The sequence below is a fragment of the Perissodus microlepis genome, chromosome 7 (assembly GCF_051167445.1).
Source record: "Perissodus microlepis isolate ML-2025 ecotype Zambia chromosome 7, ASM5116744v1, whole genome shotgun sequence".
Taxonomy (NCBI): domain Eukaryota; kingdom Metazoa; phylum Chordata; class Actinopteri; order Cichliformes; family Cichlidae; genus Perissodus; species Perissodus microlepis.
The window spans coordinates 38,730,696-38,753,214 of record NC_140467.1 but is presented as its reverse complement, the minus strand read 5'-3'; the positions used below and the strand labels follow the sequence as shown (position 1 = coordinate 38,753,214).

At 38.8% G+C, this 22,519-nt stretch overlaps 1 protein-coding gene across 4 annotated transcripts in view; it reads left to right on the top strand.

The window, feature by feature from the left end:
- Positions 1-22,519, top strand: part of strbp (spermatid perinuclear RNA binding protein) — a 95,984-nt gene that overhangs the window by 42,617 nt on the left and 30,848 nt on the right. For all 4 annotated transcript variants that reach the window (XM_084934946.1, XM_084934947.1, XM_084934944.1 and 1 more), the window contains one exon: positions 14,319-14,498. In XM_084934946.1, coding sequence (XP_084791072.1) covers positions 14,496-14,498 — 3 coding nt within the window. In that variant the 5' untranslated portion in view covers positions 14,319-14,495. The remainder of the gene's footprint in view (positions 1-14,318; positions 14,499-22,519) is intronic.

Sequence of the window (22,519 nt, the reverse complement as noted above, 5' to 3'; positions counted from 1 at the left end):
TTTAGGAACTATTGAAATTATTATCAGGCCCAAATTAGGAACACATGCAGTTATGCATGAGCAACGATAAATGTCAAGTCAGTAGAGGTTTGTTATTTTATTTACTCTGTGACATATGTTAATCAAGCAAACCAGTGATCAGACACACATACACAAGGCTAGAGAGTCTATTTCTTGCTTTATGAGAGAGATCCAACTTGGGTTTAAAAATAACTAGAATTTTCCTTTCATTTTAAAGTGTTAATCTTATATGGATATATCATCAGATTAGATATAAGATAATCAGATAATTAAAAAAATGGGTCAATCATAATTCATGCTAAATTGTTTTTAATTATTCATCAATAGTCCCTGTGGCTTGCACACACACACAACACACACACACACACACACACACACACACACACACACACACACACACACACACACACACACACACACACACACACACACACACACACACTCACTGTAAACCTTTTCTGTTTCCCTCATTCTGTATATTTCTATCTTTTCCCCGTCTTATCTTCTCATTTCTAACCTCCCTTCTGGTCACACTCTGCCCCCATCAAGTCCCACCCTTCCTTTCCTTTCTCTCTCTTCCTGTTCCTTCCTCTCGCCTCTGAGTCCCACCGTCTTCTCCCCTGAGTCGGAGAGACAGACAGGAAGGAAGTGTGTAATGAGACAGCCATATCGAGCACACAGCCCAAATTGACCTGCAATGAATGGAGGCACTGATCAGATGCTGCTAAAGCAGTGCAGATTAACAAGCAAGGGGGATGGGAGAGAAAATGAAGCTCCCTAATGTGGCACACGTTTTAGGAATACTATCAGACATACACAAACCGTTTTTTTTAGGTAACAGGAATATATGTGTTCACACAGGGCCTCCGGTAGCTGTTATTATTTAAAAATGAATGTGCTTTTTTCTTGTTTGTAGTTTTACTGAAATCAATAGTTGGTCACTTCATCTGAAAGGTAAAGCAATCTGCATTCAAGACACTGTTTTCTCTGCAGTATGAACACAAGACAGAGAGGAAATAGCTTCAGAGTGAAAATGAGAAAAACAATGACAAAAGCAAGAGAACGAATGGCAGGACACACTCCTATTACTCTTATTATTGTCAGAAGTGTTACTTTATATCCTTGCTGGATATGAAAATACTGGATGCGATTTAGCTTTTGTAGTAAATCTTGCTAATCTGCTCATCTGTCTCCACTCGCCACACTACTGATTTTATTAATGAAAATGGAACGTTAGAGGGAGAGTGGACATATTATCACTAACAGTTCTTTGTGGTTGTGTGTGTGTGTGTGTGTGTGTGTGTGTGTGTGTGTGTGTGTGTGTGTGTGTGTGTGTGTGTGTGTGTGTGTGTGTGTGTGTGTGCATGCCTTCTAGTTTGTCCAGTGTATCACAGTAGAAGACCATTAGGGGATTACTTCACATCTGGATAACCCTAGCTGTTCTAATGAGTTCACGACTGCAGTATGCATTTCATAATTTGGATGGTTTTAACAACATTACATATTAAATCATTTCTGGCCTCAATTCTGCCCAGATCATTTTTAATATTTAAGCCCAGTGAAAAACCCAGTTTTGGTGTAAAAAAGTTATTGTGAGGATTTACTAAATATGTGCACTGGCAGTTTTTTGACTGAAAGGTGTGGACACGGACATTTTTGTGCCTGGCCGTATTGCCAACGTGTTTGAGTTTCCGAGCACAACATTTGGAGTAAATCACAAACATCATTTACGAAGGTTTTCAGCAAGTAGTTCACTAAAACCATAGCTTATGTTTGTGTCTGATGTGGGGATGATAGTTGCTGGCAGAAGTGCTGATATATTTGGAATTCCAGATGAAATTGTTGTCAGAATGACCACCTAATAGCACCGGTGGATTGCTCAAAACTGTGTGTTCAATACCAAGTCTATGCCTCTGCTCTGTCACACTTCACTGAGTCATCACCCCAAATGTTTAGGGCTTTGCAAGTCATATTTATGGTGTTCAAACATACTGGTATTTTGATGAAGTAGAGCAGAACTCACAGAACTGAGCTTAACGTAGGGTGTCAGAGGGAAGTGAAGAATCACAGTACAAGGCACATGGAAGGATCTGTCTTTTAGCGGTTATTACAGTCAGCCAAGCTACTTTTTAGCTTACAGAGTATCAGGTTTTTTGACACATTTCTAAACATAAATTGATCCATAATGACAATGCCAAGCACACAAGAGCGTCAGCATCTCACCAAAACTCTTTCAAGGATTTTGCTTCTTTATTATGAAAGTACGGAGGTTTTTTTCTGATTGCGTTATCTCAAAATGTAATTTTTATCTCCAGATTTCATCTCAATAATTCAACATTTTAAGATAATCTGAAATTTTAATACCTACAGCTTCACATCACATAAAGGAAAAAAAAACAAGTGCATAGCATGCATTTTTCCACACTTGGCACAGTAACTTTAACTGATTACCTTAAGGATGGTTTAGGATTCTGAAGTTAGCAATATTTGATGTTTTTCTGCACATCATACAACTCAACTAACACAGATTTTAAGAGGAATAGTCGATAATGAAGTAGTCTTTCTTGGGATAAATCCCCCTCCTGAGGTGTCAGATTTATCCAGAGAACGTTTCCCTCACCCTACAAGACCTCGTGCAGTATAGAGTCTGGCCTTATATCAAACATGTGTTCATTCTCCTTCAGCTGCTTCACATTGATATGAAATGCCCAACTGGTTTCATAGAGAAACAGGAAACATGAAACCTACTCTTACATTGTAAGATACCATCTAAAATGTGTTTTTTACATGGTATTTTGCAGTGTTGCTTGGTGCATTGTGTTATTACTGAAATGAAGTGGCTGCATGTGATTTTGTGAATTAGCACATTGCTAGTAGATTAGCTAGAGAACTTTCCACTCCCACCGGCGTATGTTTCCGATTGCGACATCTTGCTAATTTGCCCTGGTTAGTAGATCTGGCACTTTGATCTTTCTGTGACCCATTTTTTTGGCTTTGGCCTTACCTGGATCTTTGCCAGCATAGTTCCAGGTAAACATGAATAAAGTGCAGTTGTAGAATGTATGATAACGTCCTTTAGGATTAAAAGATATTGGATTTGAAGTTGTTAATGGAATGTCAAAGTGGTAATAGCAGCAATAATACATTTTCATCCTATTTTTTTCCCCCAACTCCTTTGTAACAGTGGTTTATTTTATGTAATTTTTGTGCTCTATATCGAGGAGTTTAACTGACTTCATCACCAAAGCATTAGTTGTTGGGCGTTTGTTCTAGTTTCATGTAACCTTGATTCAAAAATCTTTTATATTTTGCTAATAAGCTGTTTGTTGGCGATACCCAGCCTTTTTATTGGTTTCTGGTGCATTTATATATTTTACTGGGCACATCAGTGCTTCACGTTATTTTTTTAACCCTTTAGCAGCAGTAATGTGTGTTTATAACCAGTCGCACATGCACGGACCTGCTCAGGCACACACAAGCAAAGTGGTGGGTGGCGGGACAGCTTTGTGTGTTGGCAAACATGAGCTTAGCAGTGAAGATCCTTTCAAGCAGGATTAAGCTGCTAAGTGTCAATGGAATAGACAAGTAGGCCAAAGACCACGAAGATATCACTTACACTGCAACAATCAGTGTCAGTGGGTCTGTGTATGTGTGTAGTCATATGTAAAATAGACAGGAAGTGTAAGTGTGGCAGATTATTTGTGGAAAAACACAGGAGAACATCAACAGGACACACACACAGTATGCACATTCACAAGTCCTCTCACACTAGAGGCCTGGCAGGACCATCTGTTCCTGCTGAAATCAGCACAGCAGGAACCTACCAGTGTGCACACACACACTCACACAGAACACACTCTATCACACACACACGGTTGCAGCATGCTTCAGTTCTGGCATAGTGATAGTCTATTTATTCCCCACACTGACGCAGGACAGTACTCATACAGTTGAGTTGAGTAAGTTGATGTGGATACACAAATACATACTATACGTATCAGATATACAGTAAATATATCTGTCTGTAGTTTCACACATATATGGAGAGATTGAGAGATAAACAGCTAGACAGACAGGTAGATGGTCTGACCTACCGTCAGCAGGAACTGCATACGCGTTCAGCTTTCTCCATTTTAATAATCGACCGAGGGGACTAACACTCCCCTGTCAATGTTATCTATTTCCCTTGCAAAGGCAACATCAGCATTTTCTATGCTTTCTCCCATCTCATCAGCACTTTGCTCTGACCTATCCTGCCCTGCACCTGGACACAGTCAAGGAAGAACTACAGTGTAGTCATTTATAGTTCCCTGTAGGGTAACTGAACACTATCATTCTTCAAGAGAAGCAGTAAATGCATATTTTTGCAGCCTACAATTTCAGATCGCAAGAAAGTCATCACCCAATAATAAGGAGTGAAGGAATCAAAATGGTAACTAAAGGGTCATATGTGGCCTTAGAAATCAATTAATGGGTTCAAAAAGTTTGACCTTGCCTTGTCTTGTTTATTCTGCAAATTGAAAGATCAATTTTAGTCAATAAAGTGATGTATCATAAATTATCTGTCTCTTTCAATTCTCTTTTGCAAGATCCTTGCAAAAGAGAATACTTTAGGTATGGTTTGTTTTGGTCTTTAATAACTTCTCAGGTGGAATTAGTTACAAATGGTTAATAACTGAACTGTTAAACGGTGGTATTAGCATCTGCACATTTTAGTCGTCATATCAGCAGGATGAATAATTAACAATGAAAACACCAATTTATATTGCACAATTAAAGAAAGATCACATGCATCACATTTTAAAATTGTTTCTGGTACTAAATTGATTTTCTGGATATAATATTAATTTCATATTGTGCAAGTATTAATAATGATCTTGAAAGACATAATAAATAAAGATGAACCAGTAAAGGCTGCATGTGAGGATACTAAATATACCAAGAATACTGAGACTGAGACTGAAAAAGAACTGAAGAAAAACAGCAGCCAAAATAGAAGAGGAGAAGAAAGCTAGGGTAAAATGAACAGATCAGGTGAAATCAGCAGGGAATTCAGAAAATCAGGCTAGTTAGTAGGTGAAGTAATTGTTTGTGTATCCATGACTATTTGTATGTGTGCTTTGTGTGTCTAGTAAACGTGTCATTCAGATGACTTACAACAGGGGTCCCCAATCCCAGTCCACGGGGGCCGGTGTCCCTGCAGGTTTTAGATCTCACCCTGGGTCAACATACCTGAATCAAATGATTAGTTCATAACCAGGCCTCTGGAGAACTTCAAGACATGTTGAGAAGGTAATTTATCCATTTAAATAAAGCTGTGATGGATCAAGGACACATCTAAAACCTGCAGGGACACTGGCCCTCGTGGACTGGGATTGGGGACCCCTGACTTACAACATGGGTTGTTCTCAAACATGTCAATAAACATTTACCTCAATATGTTTGCTAGTCTGCCATTTCTGAAAATACAAATGTTCAAACTCTTTTCATTAAAATCAAATAAAACAATTAAAGGTTTAGTCTACATATTAATTTCCTTGGAAAATAGGTTGTACCATAACAATTCGATGGAAGTATAAAACCAACACCCACCAAACATTTGATTAGAGTCTAATTGAAAGTAGCTGTGGCACAATGATTCTCAGGTGTAAAACTAATCTTAATAAAATACTGTGCACTGTACAGTGCTCTCCATTTTGGTGACTGGATTGAGGGTCGTAGTATTAATGGGTTCCTCCTTGGCACTGTTTACATGCTGCAATTTGCAGTTGGCATGACTCTTAATTACACTCAATGTGAAGTTCCCAAAGTTAGCAGTGTGATTTGAATGGAATTGACAAGAAAAAAAAAGCCAAAAGACAATAGTGACTGCCTGGGGTATTACAGAATGTGTCCAATCACAGACACAACACCTGCCAAAAGTACATATAAAAGTATTATATGTTATTTCCTAGTACAGCAAGTGTCCCCAGCAGTTCCAATTTAATGGATTACTATAATCATATTACAGTTTCTGCAAAACAGCAATATAACACAGTGCTAAATTCACTAATTGCATAAACAGTTGTGTCATTACTGAGATTACATAATTTATTGAATTATCTGTACAATTAACAGATAGAAAAAGAATCAAAACATGCCCTTTTCCTCCAACACTTCAATAATAGCAGAGCTATAATTATTAAGGAGTGGATGTATACATTAATTGTTATTACACGAAAGGTCAAGAACACAGCTGCCAGAAACGACAATCCACTCCTCCTAACAAAACATCGACTCAAAGATAAAACAAAGCTAGTAGCGACAAACCCCAGACCCACTGGGATGTGTAGCCGAGCAGCTGCTAATAAAAGCAGTGATGAGCAGTGAGTCTCATAGCATAACTGTTTCTACAATAAAATCTAGCTTTCATAAGCTTTGCTGTCGGCTAAATAACTAAAGGGAAGTATGCGTATGTGTCAACTGTGCCAGTTTGTGGACATGTTCTTTCCTGTGACAGTGCATCTCAGTCCAAGTGCATCCTAATGAAAAAGTCTGTAACTAGTAGTGCAATTAACTCATTTCTTTAGGGGAGTAAATTAGTAAGAAAACCATTGCTGTTTGTTTTTTTCAAAATAATATCTAATAGATTAGCATTTGGAGTAATAACCCCAACATTCACCAGAACCACAGTTTGCTATGATGACGAAGTCACACACATACACACACACAAGGTGAAAACAACAGCAGCAAAAATGACCTGTCAGTGAAGAAAGTCTTGATTATCTGTCTAGTGGACAGACTGTGCAATGTTAATGAGTGGTTGAAGGTTGTTTCTCCCACTGATAGATGGTAAAAAAGAAAACGCAAAAGCAACCAGTTGACATGTCTGCAGAGCACAATGATCGCAGCCTCCACAGTAGCACCAATAAACCTTCTCCAGTCATAATGAAGACAATGGGCCTAAATAAAGAGGGTTTCCTTTGAAGTGTCTTTCATCCCATGTATGTGTTTTTTTGGTATATCAAAGACCCATTAATTTTCCTGAAGCGTGACAGTTTTTGCATCCTGGTTTCTGTCGCTGTCCTTTTCTTCATCTCTTCTTTTTAAATGCACACAGCACAAAATGCAACGTCTTGTCTGAGAAGGAAATCATCGAGTGTTTATAGGAGGAAACTTATAGTTCATTATTGGAAGGAGAATCTCCTATAGGCTGAGGCTGAATGTTGTTTACTTGAGCTATTTAGTCTTTGTCTAAGCATCATTCTTTGTTGACATATTCATAATGCTTCCAGTGGTTGTTTGCCTTGATGACTTTAATAAAACCATACACCTGGCAGGTTGTCCTTACCATTCTGTACTTTAAAAGTCAACAATCACAGCGATCAACAAATCTTTGTTCACAGAGTTTTTATTGTAGCAGTAAAATAAGGCCCTCAGCTCTGACTTACACAGGCCTGATTATATTTGAGTTAATACTTCGATTTTGGTCAGCATATTTGAAGAATCAACTTATAGTCATTCTATAGTCTAATCTGCTGTATGAGATATGAAGGTATTAAAGATGCTTTCTCGAGAGAATAAAGATAAGAAGTAATCCAATGAACTTGGGAAATCAAAATAATTTATTCAAGAAATTAGATGCTAAGGTTGGAGGTGGAACATAAATTGAAAAAAAGGACATCAAAATTCAGATGTGCATTTTTATGTTTTTAGAAAGACAACGCACTCATTAGTGTCTCCTTTGAGCATGCCACCGCTTCTCTATGTTATCTCCTTTGCTGTCAAAAACCCCCTTCCCTCTTCTCTACCACAGCTCTCCATGTGCATCTCACTGTCACGCTTTCTGTGTTTCTGTCTGTCCATTTGTGTCTGGATCTATCTGCCCTGCTGTCTCACTGCAGTCGAGAAATAGACCGAGTAAACAGACGTCTCAGTGAGCTAGCACCTATTTACACTGTGCATGCTTCATCTCAACAAAGGTGCTTAGAGACATGGCTTTGGTGCGTGATTCTGAATTTATTCTGAATATTATGCACCGCCTGGACCCACGTCTTGCGCTATTTTTGTGTGCTGGTTTCTGTGTGGCATGTTTGTCTAACTAATTAACACACGCATTTGCAGATGTTTTCCCAGATGCAAACATTATGGCACCAGTCACCCTCGAGATATCCACACATCAATAATGATATAACACACTGGCTATTCAGGTACCTGAGCAGCCTTTCAGGTGTTTGAGTGCCTGTGTACCTGTTTTATTTAAAGGAGATATGTGGGAAACCGTGTTGGTGAGGAAAGTATTCATGAGACCTAAAATACTACGCCTTGCAGTTATGGGAGAGAAAAATCAACAGTTTAACAACTTAACATAGTCTTAGCTTCCAGAAACACCATTCTTATTTATACCTGCTCATTTTCCTGAAGAGATTAGCCTGATTGCAGGTCTGCCTTACTGGAGTTTATGTGTTTGTTTAGAAAAAAAGGGTATGACAAGCAACAGCAATCTTCTTACATTAAGTTTTAGCTTTTTCTCATGCCGTGCAGCATCTTTTATCTCACAAATGCATAGATTAATCTCAAAACCGTCAATTCAAGTTAGCAATCTGATAATCAGATGCACTTGATTAATTGATCATCAGCAAGTGTGAGCACCTCTTTAAAAGCAGATTTTTTGTCAGTTTGCTGGTCTGAAGCATTCAGGTGTGTGTCAAGGGCAAAGGTCATCAGGAGTGATTTTTAAAAAGTTGCTGCCCATCAATCTGGGAAGTGTTGTGAGATCATTTCCAAACAGTTTGATGTCCACCGTTCTACAGTGACAAAGATTATTTACAAAAACAAAAAATTCAAGACAACCCAAGGTCAGATCATGCGATGCTCAGAGAAATTGAAAAAAAACCTAAGAGCTACATCTCAGACTCTACAGTTCTCAGTTAGCATGGTAAATGTTAAAGTCATGCACTCAAAACAATGTGAGAGACTGATATATAGGGATGGGAAGTGATAAGAATTCAGCGATTCCAGTCCAATTATTGATATCATTTATTTATTCGATTCCTTATTCGTTCTGTTATGGATTCTCATTGGGTTCTCACTGGCTCGTCTTTGAGTGTCACCAACATCGCTAAGCAGTATATCTTAGATATTCCTATTATTTGTTCATGTTAGAGGTATTTCTGAACTTTTTGTTGTGATTAGTGTTGGGGTCGTTACTCAAAAAATAATGTATTACACATATTACACAAAACATTAAATAGACTACGCGTTACATTCCCATCCCTAATCATATAGTCATACAAAATATGATTACTTTATTTTAATTCACATCTAATGCTGCTAGATGTCGTTCTACAAGCTATTGGATCATGAGCTATAGTTAGCTACAGTATATACTGCTTCTGCAGCTTTTCTATTTCTGTTAAATAAATATTGACAGGGTTTAATATTTCATCTGTTGTACATTTGAGGTTCTATTTAACTGATTTCAAGAAATAGGTGATTTTTTGTTCATGCCTTGATATGTAAAATCTTGGAATTGAAAGTGGGCATACTTTCTTTTTACTAATACTGCGCAAGACACCACAACTTCTTTACTTATAGTCGCATGTTTTTCATGTCGAATCAGTAATCTAGGAGTTCTCTGCAACTTTCTCAACATAAGCAAAATGCACTTTTCTCATTTCAAAATATTTGTTGACAACAAAACATTTGTTTGTTTTGTAATATATGCTAATATCTACTCTGACATCAGACAGAATTGTCAGCTGGTTCCACTCAGATTCCATCATCAGTGTCACATTAGCTCCACTTTAACTGATTTCCATGGGGGAGATCATTCAAATTCCCCTAAATAATCACTAGAGACCCACTTATCTGCCTGATGTTAACATCATTTTAGGTCGACATTGATGGCTAAAAAAAACCCCACTAACTGGTTTGGCTGGGTTCTAAGAATTCGAGCAGAGTGACGTAAAAATAGTGGTGTGGGTTTCTCTATATGTTGAATAGTTACCACGACATGCGTGTCCCCAAAACACTGGCTGTTTAAAATATCTGTCTTTGGTCACAGAGCTAGATGACGCTTTAGAACAGCTTGAAAATTGCATTGATCCTGTCCCTATCACAGATTGGCTGATCGTTGTCCTCCCGTAGAGCTCGTTGGACCAATATTGTTAAAATGCCAGAAATATCAAATATCAAAGTTGGATATAATTGGACATAATATTAACATATTTTATATTAGAAGAGAATGCCCTAAAGGTCTTCTCATCTGATTGCAAATACTAAACAAAAACTAAACTCTGAAAGGGAATACATTGTGAAAATTAGCTCTGCCAACGCTAATTAGCACACTCTGTCTTTTGTCAATCGTCTCCCTCCCTTCAGTCTGACTATTCCACCGTTCATCACATTTGATGGTTATCAGATGAGAAAGGTGTAAATTGCTACTCAGAGCCATCTCAGCTAATTCCCAATCTCCCTGCTATTTTGCCTTCATTTTTCTGTCTGTCCTCGTCCATTGTTTCTTATCCTCTGCATTATTCCTTTCTTCTCTGTATGGATGTAGTCACAAACTCTTGGAGAAGGAAGGGCATATTACCGGTGTGTTTTCCCCTATGCATAAACTTCTGGGATGAATATATTCAGTAACTGGAATGAAACTGAGATCATTTCTGCAAGTATGCCTGTGTATGTGTGTGTGTGCCATTTGCAGATATATCCATGTCTGTGTGTGCACATGCTAATGTCCATGAGCCACTGCTAGCCAGCATTAATGAGGTAAAGCCCCTGCCAGTCCCCAACCCCACCGCCCTTCTCAGGAGAGTAACACACAATCACGTGTTAATGACCCACCAGCATGGTGTGAATAAGAGGGAAGATGAAGCAAGTGGGGGCAGGGGTGTACAAAAAGAGATGGAGGGTGGATGCAGAGGAAAAATGTAATAATTGGTCAGTGTGAGTCCAGCACCACAGGAGACTTTATAAACAAACAGGCGGATACAGTTTGTCCAGGCAGCACACAGCCATTCATGTGAAAACCTGGTCTACTTAGACACCCTAGCTCCCAGTGGAAGACAGAGGAGGTTGTGCACACAGCAGACCACATGTTGTTAAAGGGAAGAATCAGTCCTTTTTCAAGCATTTTCAGTCTTCTTTAATATTAGGTTTAGATTATATTTTAGATTATTTATCCTACTGTGTTTTTCATCACTGTACACTTGATTTTAATTAAAGAAAAATGAGAAGGAAACTGCCATGAGAGAGAAGTAAAAGAGAGGGGATTGATGGGGTTGTTTATTACGGAATTGTTCTGGTAATGAGAATCAAATGGGGACTGGCACTTTGTTATTAAGCTTCTTGGCAGGGTGATTCTATTTTCCTGTGTTTGTGTGCTCTATTATCATGTGCATACAGTCCTAAGTGGCCAAGGCATGTTGGAAGAAGACTCATCTCCCTCGCTCTCTCCAGCGACTAGCACTGGCTGTAAGTTAACTGGCAAAACACAAGTGTGCAGACACAGGCACTGCTGCTGCTGCTGCTGCTGCTGCTGCTGTATTGAGGAGGTAATAGTTAGGCCAGCGGCCAGTGGCTCAGAGAGGGAGAGCTGGAGAGAAAATGAGCTGCTGCTTCTGGTGGAGTCTGTTCGCCTGAGGGGCCAGCTCAATATCTGGAGTTGTTGTTTATCCGATTCCCCTGTCATCTTGCACCACTTTATACTTGTCCCATAGTTTACCACTTTCCTCCTTTTAGCCATTCTCTCTGTTCTACATGCTCCTATACACGGCCAATTCCAATTCTGTCATTTTTCCAAGCCGTTCACTGCATCTTGTACTCGTTTCTCTTTTTCTCCTCTCTTGTTCTCATTCTTCGTGGGTCTCACTCACTTTTCTCAGAGGCTACAACATCACCACAGTTTAATCCCCCAGCAGGTCTAAGCCAGGAGGGATTGAAAAATAACAAGTGTGTTTATGCTCTCTGCCCCCTGACTTCACCCAACTAGAACCCTTTGGTGCCTTTAGTGTCTGCCTGTCTGCTCCATGTGCTTCAGAGTAGTATTTTCAACAATGAAGACACTCTGCACACTGTTTCCAAATTACGACAAGAATTTTTTGTTTATTACACTATCTCAATGAAAAACAAAAAGGCTTTCATATTGCAATAGGAAGACCTTGATATCATTTCTCATATATACGTAATAGGTCAGTATCGCTGATTTCATTTTGTCTTGGTTTGTATCCTACTGCATTGTTTTCCATATCCCTGCAAAATCTGATATCTCAGATTGAGTTTCTCAATCAAAACCAAATCTAGTGATGAGACTCTGCCCGTTTAGTGTTAATGTTGGCTGCCTTTTTAGATTTCCTGCAGTTTTAGTCCTCAGATCAGAAGTCAGTTTTACTTTATTGTGTGTATAAAGTGTATGTGTATTTAATTATTTAATTCTAACATCTGTCAACATTTTGGGAAAAAAAATGTAAGCATTTTATTTGAAGATAAACTGCAAGCGTTGCAGCTGCAACCCGTTATTTTTTTACTGTTTTATTTTTCTTATTTTCAAGTGCTGTTTGTTCTCTGTTGTGTAAGTCATAACAAAGATCTTGTTTGCAGCATTTTTGTTTTTGTATTCATATAAAAAATGTAGTGAAGGAATAGAGGTGGACTGTCCCGCACCGGCGTGAACTTGAGTCCCCTGGGTCTGGCAGGGCTTTGAGCAGCCAGTTTGTGTGAGCACATTCAGACATGCACAGCTCTGTAAATGTCATTGCTTTGGGTTGAGTGTGGCCAGATGCGCCTGTGTACTGTCACTAGTGATACTGTTGACATTTCATTTTGTGAATAGGAACGTTGTGTATCTGTTCACCTCAGCTTGCTCCATGCTGATAAAATTGGCCTGCGTTTTCATAGAAACACGGGATATTTAGCCATAAGATGAGCTAAGGTAGTAGTCGCTTTGATTTACTTTTTATAGTCATGAAGTGATTATAAAAGCTTTAGAAAACCATGAAGGTCAGCTATTGAGCAGCTGTTGAATCATTTGTCATTTGTTTGTTCTTGTGTGTTCTGAGTTTCTGCAGATTCTCTACGTCTTTTCTTTTCAGTATTTCTTTACTGTCACTTCTGTTTTTATTTCTCTGAAAGTATTAAAAGCCAGGAAGAGATAAGGTTAGAAGAATCATTACTGTCACAGTTTTTGGAAGACGCGCTCTGCAACATAACAACCTGCTTCACCAAGCCCTAAACCATAGGTGTCAAACTCTGGCCCGCGGGACAAATTTGGCCCGCAGCCTAATTACATTTGGCCCGCGAAGCCATACCAAATTACTATCAGAGCTGGCCTACTGGTATTATACAGCTAATATATATATTGTTTAGTATTAAGCTTTGCTTGTTCCATATTCAGTTTTTCAGCAAAACTTGTTTGAGTCCATAAGAAAAGATTCATTCTTATATCTGGAGGAATAAATATATTTCAATAAATATTAACGTTAGCCTGCGACTTTGTTCCAGTTTTGAATTTTGGCCCACTGTGTATTTGAGTTTGACACCCCTGCCCTAAACACTGTATAAATTTAAATAGATTTTTAAATTTTTAGGTCCACTTCTGAGTTTTGTCAACCTCTTCTTTTTTAAAAAAAGTTTCTCCCTCTTTGTTGTTCAACCTGCAGTGAACTGAAACTCACTACTTTAGGATAAAGCAGAAGTCCCAAAGTGATTTTTCACACAGTTTTGGCATCGTATTTGCTTATAAAGTGGTTGAAAATATTGCACTACGCTGAATCTAGTGACACAATACAGCCATGTCTTTTTACAGATAAAGACAATAAAGAGCATCTTATAGAAGAGTCGACTGGTTTGCATGTATGAATCTAGTAGAGCGTGTGATGCGTGTAACCAGCGTATGAAAACAAGCACATGTTTGTAATACATCTCCCACCCTCGGACTCCTGCCAGCTGATGAAAAATGAATGAAGGCCTGTGCGTGCGTGTCCCTGTGTTTGTGTCCACATGCCTAGCTCCGCCAATCAGCCAATCTGTCAGATCTTTTACACAAGGACAGACCTTGCACCCCTGCTGACAGGACTGTGTACATGTGAGTGAGAGACAGAGAGCGAGTGAGTGCAAGTGAGTTCAGCTGGCTTAGACAGATGTAGGTTGCAGATGTGAGTATGTGTGGTAAGCATGCAGTCATAATTAATCTGTTTTTTGATTGTTTTTATTTTGTGTCTGAGAAGAAATGGCGTTGCAATTCCTCTGTCACACATCCTCTTGTGATCAAACTTTCATCCTTTTCTCCTTCTTCTTTTTTTTCCATCTATCAGAACTTCCCTATTGTAGAGTGGCAGCCAGAGTTAAAGAAGAAGAGCACATGAGGAGCGGAAGCAACGTGGCATCAACATCCTGACCGGTAACCTTGCTTCTGCACCCCACCACGTGCCCGGCAACTCCAGAAGTGACCGTCAGCAGGAAGGAAACAAGTGACCACTCCTCCTGCAGGCATGGTAATAGACTCTGTGTCTGTAAGTGCTGGAGGCTTGTGTGTGTGTGGCTGTGCTAGTGCATTATCGGCAGTAGAGAAAGGACTTCTTCAGATTGTATGATGTAAGATAAGTTGTACTAGACATGACAACAGAGAGTGTGTCAGAGATAGAGAGATACTTGATAATAGATTGTGCTGACAGGAGTTTTTGAGTGTGTAGTAGAAAATTTGAACTTAATCATTATTGTTGGGAAAAGAGGAGAAGGGAATGAAAGAGGAAAAGGAAGTTAAAAAAATGAAGAAGAGTCAAGGAAAAGGTGGGTGGTGATTAACAGAAAGAGAGAAAAATGAAGGTTTAATCAACGTTTGGCATTTTCTAGATGGCATTCTTGTAACTTTGCAGATTTGTTCTTTTTTATATTTTCACAATACTTGTTCTACATTATTACACCAGTGCGCAGTCACTTGCTGACATGCTGAATGAGGCGTAGATTTGAGGTTCGTTCCTTACATAAGCAAAGGCACAAGTGAGAGAGATGTTACACAAGGAAAAAGATGCCATAAAAAGAACTACCATGTTGTTTAGGAGGAGGAGAGGTTGGCTGAACAGATCAAAGAGAATAGAGGAGGGAGAGGATGACAAGTGGAAGCAGATAAGACTATAAAAACATAAATCAGGGACAGGGGCATGAGACATGAAAAGTATAGAGGATGTTGCAAGCAAAAAAGTGGGGTAGAAAAGGAAGGTTAAGAGCCTGAGAGAGGTAGGGGTAGAGCACAAGTGAGAGAAGGGATTGATTAATGGTCTTGGCCTGTGACAGTGGGAGCTGTACCCCTGAGGGGGGAGGGGAGTAGAGCATAAGATGAATTATTAAAAACTAGAACAAGAGGAGAATGGAGGAAAAATGAGGACAAAAACAAAGTAAGTGGAAGAGTGGTTTGTAGAGCAGGGAGAAGGGAAATAAAGAAGGAAGAAAGGGAAAAGGTGCTAGGGAGGATAATCATGAATGATTGATAGAAATGGAAAGAAAACAAGATGTTACTGAAGGTGCTGAGGCTGGACGTTACAGAAGAGGTCACATGACTGAGCTCATAAATAACCAAGCTTAATACGACCAGTGCATGCTTGTGTTGCAAAAACAGTACTGTGATTAATCCCGAGTTTTGGTGATGCAGCAAATACTGACCTTGGCAAGGGTGTCACTGTATTAAAACAGAAAGTACACAAACAGCTTCTTCAACCTCTGAGTTTTCTGGATTTGATAAATACACCTGCCCAAAATTTTGTTTGTGGTTCCTTATTCTGTATTTGTCTACCTTAATGTTTAGGTCCCACTCATACAGGGCTAGAGACTGGTTGTGTATTCCCTAGGCAACAGGTTGAAAGAGGCTGCTGGCTATTGCTAGTTGAAAAGAGCATGAAATGGAAAGTATGTGGTCTAAAACCTGGTTCATGGTGGTGGCTTTCATACATCTAGGATTTAACAATAAAAAATTTGCATTTTTTCCTTGTAGCTGATAGTTGCCAGTGGATCAGTGATCTGTCTCTAGCTCTAAATAAATGGAGCTATCACCTTATCGTTTGGCATTACCAGCAACCTCCAGCAATCCCTAGTTGTTATGAAACGGCTGTGTGCAGGCAAGAAAAGGACCCAATGTGCACACTCCGGAGACAACGTAAACTCAAAAAAACAGCTTTAATGCCAAACTCAAAGTAACAAACTTCAAAATACAAAGAATAAACACAGACATGCAGCCAGAACAACACAGCATGAATGAGGGTAGATAAGGGTAGATCACGACACAGACACAGAGAAACAAAAGGCTTAAATACACAGAGGGAGCAATCAGGGAATGGGAAACAGGAGGGAAACACAGCTGGGGCAACTCAGGCCTAACGAGACAAAGGAAGCAAAACCAGGCACATTAACATAAGACATGGACCTTCAAAGTAAAACAGGAAACATAACACAGACACGCAGACCTGACACGGGGATACAGCAGACAGGGGAGACAGCAACTATGGATCACAGACAGAAAACCAGAACACTAAAACTCTAACAAAACCCACATAGAAAACCTAAACTAAGAATAAACCTATAACCCATAATATAATGAAATGAACAAAATCAAAGAACCAAAACCGCAAAACACTGGGTCGATGACCCAGGCACCCTAACACTAGTAACCAGTTGATAAATACTCATTTTTCCCTAGCAACTGGTGGTTACCAGTCACCAACCAGTCTCTAGATGTGTGGGATTGAGGCCCTAGTTGTGTCCTTGTACGTTATTTGTTAATTCCTTCATTTCTGGGGAGTGCACTTTCAAATCTGAAATGTGAAGCACTATTTGTTCATTTGTTTTTTTTTTTACATTTAATAGTAAGCATATGAAAACTAAATTAAAGTTTGTATGATTTTTATGTTTTTCAAAGTGACATAATCTCATGTTATTTGTTTTTTATACACAATATTCTGGTATATTTTCATGTGCAGATATGCCATTATTTAATACTTTGTAAGTGTGCCCCCAAAACAGTGCAGTGTCAGTTCGTTTGCTTTAAGCACCCAGGTCATTATATTTTACAGGCAGGCAATAAACCTATAAGCCATGCTGACACATTACCAGGAGCAAAGGACAGAGATTTAAAAAAGAATCCAATCCTTTATCACAAAGTAGGTTGGGTACTGTAGTTTCGGATTGGGGGGATAAATAAACTTGACTGATTACACCAGGCTTTAGATAAATTAGATGAATGTCATCCTGGCTGAAGCACATTTGATAATATTAATGGCATGCTTAACACGCCATAAGGTTTTATAGTAGTCTCCATTTCCCATTTCATCCCATGTTTATCAGAACTCTTGAGATGCTTGCTATGAAGTACCTATTTGATATTTTGCTGCAGCATGGAGTGTGATTTTTGTTTATATATTTTGATGTATGTGTACCCTGCTATTGTGACCATGTGTGTGTAATTTGAAAAACTGCGAGGAAAAGGGAGTGAACAATAAAACAGAATAGAGGAGTGTGGCAGGCCAGCGTGCCAAGCAGAGTGCAGATAAATCACAGGCTGAATTTTTAATGCAATCTCCCCTAGGGTGTAGTTGTTGCAGAGGAGGCATCGAGATGTTTGTTTTTTTTAGTATTTCTTGTCCCTTCACTCAAGGCCTCTATAGTGACAGCTCTTTATCTCCTTCGACTCTTCATGGTTTCATGTGGTGTTAAAGACATGTGACATTTTCACAAGCACCACTTCTGATTTGTTTTTTCCCAGATATTTATAGGTGGTGATTTGTTTTTCTGGGTTTTAGAGTAGCTTCTCCGTGGCCTGTGTTGTCAGCTACAGTACATACAAACCTTTGTTTCCTCTGTAGCCTGGTGAAAATATTAAAATCCTTCTTTTCTGACCTCCCTCCATCTCCTGCAGATGTGTCACTTTTGTTTTCTTTGTTTGGTCCTCTTTTCTCCCGTATCTCATAGTCTCTCCTCACGTTACCTAGTTCTGTGTGCTGAGTCCTCACATATCATGTCAGGCACATGCCTTATTAAAAGGAAAAGCACACATCTCATCAGACCCCCCCACCCGTGTGAGCAAACACACACATGAAGTACACTGAAAAATAATTGGCTATAAATGTATCCCTATCTCCTTCCCAATGCAACTAATATTGCTCCACCAAGTCGAGCCTAAAAGAGACTGGCAGTAATGGAGAGGAAAGACATCAGAATCCGATGCTTCTTGTGTGAATTAGCTGCTACTGGCAGGGTGCGTGCCTGGCTGCAACACCTTGAACTCAAATGGTTTTATTGCAGACCATTAGGGACTGAATGAGTGGTGATGGATGGAAGTAATGAAAGTAATGTGTGTGTGTGTGTGTGTGTCAAACACACTGTGTTCGATGTGATTGTGTGGGTTTCATGTGCGTACTTCATCCAAATTTAAGGTGTGATGCGAGTATTAAATATTTGTTGGATTTTTGCTGTGACATATACTAAATTGTCTTGCATCGGTGTATCTGCATGCTAATAGAGTAAACATTAAGCTGTAAATGCTGTGTAATGCAGTTATGTAACATCGGGCTGCCAGCTGGTTAGCTTCACCAGAGCTTGAAATGGAGTGTAACTGGTAAGTGTGTGGTCTAAAAGCTTCATGCTACAATGGCATATGAAGGTATATGTGTACACACATACACAGCATGGTGTGTGCTGGTGGCTTGCAGACAGTTAGGATTTAACTATTAAAAATGTGCATGTTTCTAATTCAGTTTTCAGGAAAGAATGCCAGGTAAAAGTTTACTTCACAATGTTGTTAGTTATTTTGGATGCTTGATAGGCTTGGATAGTCATACCAGTGCCACCCAGTGAATTTGATGTTCCTTCTTTGGATTGTGCCACAAAAATATGCCATCATAAGGCTTGGAGGCATGCTGGTGGAATGATCTTTGTAGTTAAACATTAAAGTTATGTTTAAACTGTGTTAATATAGTACATGATTCAATTTTCATCACACCCTTACTATATCATGTCTAGCATCAGATCATTAGTAGCAGACACGGCTCAGTAACAGCTGCATTACACTTTCCAATTAACAATAACAGTGAGAGACCTGAACGTCTCTGAGATTCATAATAATAACAAATACGTTCTAATACCCAGTAAGCTTTTGTTTATACACTGACTTTATTTTCCAACTGCCATTAAAATGCATACCAAAACATAATGTGCTGATATTGGACACAAACTGGTTTTGACACTGGGGGCTGTTGCAGATATCAAGATCATGATCCTCGTGTTTTAATTATCATGTGTGATACGCACACATGCTCGCAGGACTGGGAAGCATACTATCCAATTGACCTCTAATTTATATAGCAGTCAGGTTTATCTCAGTAATCCCTAACAGACTGATGGTACATCATCAACCCGCCAATGCAAAAGAATATTGATCAAAACGTTCCAAAATCACCTGTGAAACTGAGAAATCTCTAAACTCATTCAGCATACTTATCATCTCACTAAATGTCTACAACATCATGTCAGTACACACTGACTCAGGGGGTTGATTCTTTACAGTGAGCCCTATTTAACTGCTCTGATTTACTTGGTGATCGGAGCAGCTGGGTAACAACTCCCCCCGCCCTTGCAGGTCGAGTAGTTCTTGCTCACATACATAGATACAGACACTCTCCTCGCAATTTGGTTTATGGCTGCAGAAGCTTCCATTAGCAACAGCTCATAAAGTTTGCAACCGTCGGTCTGTTAAACACTGTTCTGAGAAGACACAATATGTGGTAGTCACTGCACTTTAGGTACACAAAGATACTCTCACAGCAGGTACAATCATTTTCTCTTAAGTAACAAAACTGTTTTGTTTTTTGTTTTTTTATAAAGACAATCAATACTTTTTGTTTATTTTTTTTGCAACCTGCAGTTCTTACATTTTTTTTTTCATTTGGTCACAAATTAATTCAGAGAAATAATGCACTTTTAATTGATAAAAATTGTTCATGTGTTCTGTTTGTTAAACAGCTGTTTCTACATTATAGTACTGTGTCGACTATGCCTGCTTCTCAGACCTTTTTTGGTATGTCTTGCTACGTCACCTGGCTGTCTGTGTCCCACCAATGGGGCCATCTCACAGATAACTTAGATAACTTATACCCATAACCTGAGAAGACAGCAGTTGAAACCACACCAAACTGGCTGAATTAAAAAATTCAACCTGGCCGTTTAAGCCTCGGTACTCCAAATTAAGATATGATATCATGGGTTTTTATTGGTGGTATATTCTTTAAAGCTGTCTTAATTTACTCCACCAGTTTGTCTTACCAGACTGTTAGCAATTCACTGTGACTGGAGTGTGTAACCCTGCTAAATGTTCTTGTGACATTCGTTATACTGAGCTGCAGAGGCTGTAAGGCTGCAGTGTTGGTTTGTCATTCTGTTAATGGCTTTAGCTCACTCGCTCTATTGAAAGAGTGTCAGCAGTTGAAATACAAATTGGACTATTTAGTATTAAAGCACCTTAGCAAAGTCGGGATGTTTTGTTAAATATAAGCAGTGCTTTTCAAATTGTTTAAAGTTTATATACAATTTCCTACTGAGAAATCTTGATTGTTTGAGGAAAAGGTATGCTGATTTTGAAGTTGACCAACACATTATAAATAAGTTGAAACATTAGTGGGGTTTATCAGGCTTCTTTTTATCCGAAAGCAGACAAAAGAGCAGGGAGCATGGCATGCAGTCTGGGGTGGACTCAGACACGGGCCTCTTCAGTGGCACCTGCTCAACCACGTGAGCCAGACAGCACCCTAAGTACTGGTGTTTTTACCATTATTTTACATGATTTTTCCAGCACCCATCATATAAGTCTATGACATTTTTGACAGATATTCCAAAGAATATGATATCATATTTCTGAATATTAAACTCTTCTTCTTCAACACACCTGTCAGGCATAAGCTTCCACACACATACTCTTGTAATATACCTTCTTGCAGCTGCTTCCTATATTTAGAGTGTATATATTCTTTGTTTAATATCCGTCTGCTTGTTTGTGGCATTTTTGACAATATCAGTAATATATTCTAAAGAATATTATAGCACATTTTTGAATATTAGTTTTTAAATATATGAGAGAAGTATACAGAAAGGATGATATCCATTTAAGAACCATACTTCCAATGTAATTTGTCAACAGACTACAGTGAATAAAAAACACCTTCAAATTGTGGGAAAAGCTCACAAATCCAAATGCAAACATCAGGCAAGACATAGAGAAAACTTCTGAACAGTATGGTACATCACTCTGTTTTTGTTTTGTTAATTTAAAATAATCTTTAGTTATCAATCCCCATAGCTTCCCTAATATGTTCCATATTTTAGTCTTTTGATGGTAATTTGTTTGTGTGCCAGGATATTGCTCCCACATCAGTTTGATACATTCACTGGCTTTCATGTTAGATTAAATTATTATTGATATTCAGCCATCTGTAGTTGGTAACAACCATACACAGAAATCTGTGTTAAGGTAAATTGCACTAAATGGAATGTTATTAAAAATTTGTGGGCAACTTTCAACTTTCAAGGTTTTTTTTTTTTTTGTTTTGAAGAGAAAATGCTTTCCAATTGTTGCTTGCTGTGCCAAAAGCCTTGGTTTAAGGTTAAGGCTGGGATGGTACTGGTTGGGGTTCGGGCTAACATAGGTCCACAGAAAATGAATATCAATCATTGTGATGTCCTGTCAAGTGATAGGAAGACGACTGAGTGTATGTGTGTGCATGAAGGCGGTCCTTGGATTTCAAGTAGATTGATAGTAGCACTCATGCTATGCTGTGAATGCTACTTGAAAAAGCTCATCACTTCTGGGCATGTGTTTGCGTGCTGTTTCTGATGCCTGGTGTGTGGTTCTCTTTGAGTAGATGTGGGTATGTGTGTGCAGTGAATAAAGGAAAATGTGGGTCTTGGAGATAAGCAGGTCAGCTTTACAGCTTACTAACAGCACCCTCATTTTGAACTGTATGTGTCGTATGCACCTCGGGCTCCCCAGAACAATATGATAACCCCGGCTGTTTAAAAATGAACCCCATCCTTAAGATCCAAGCAATCGTGAAACAATATCTTGACTTCTTTTTTAAAATTTTTACATTTTTTTAAAATAGGAGAAAGCAAAGCGAGGGAAGTAAAAATAGACAAACCGAAAAGAATTCCAATGATCATAGCAGTAAAAGAGAAAAGTTGAAAATAAGCAAGATGAAAGCCACAGTGACGACTCTAGTTGGTGTTCTATTTTCATGTACGGTCACAAAAAAATCCAGACAGTGAAAGAGAGCTGAAATTGAGATTATAACAGAAGTGATGTTGCTACTAACCATCCAAGCACTCAAGAACAGAACTGAAATAATGTCTTACAACAGATATTAATTATCTCTTGTATGAGTATTCCTGTTATTAATTAAACAGCTGCTGCAGAGATTTTACATTATGTGTATTGCAGAAAATTTTATGCATTGATAATAGATTGTAATACATTTTCAAT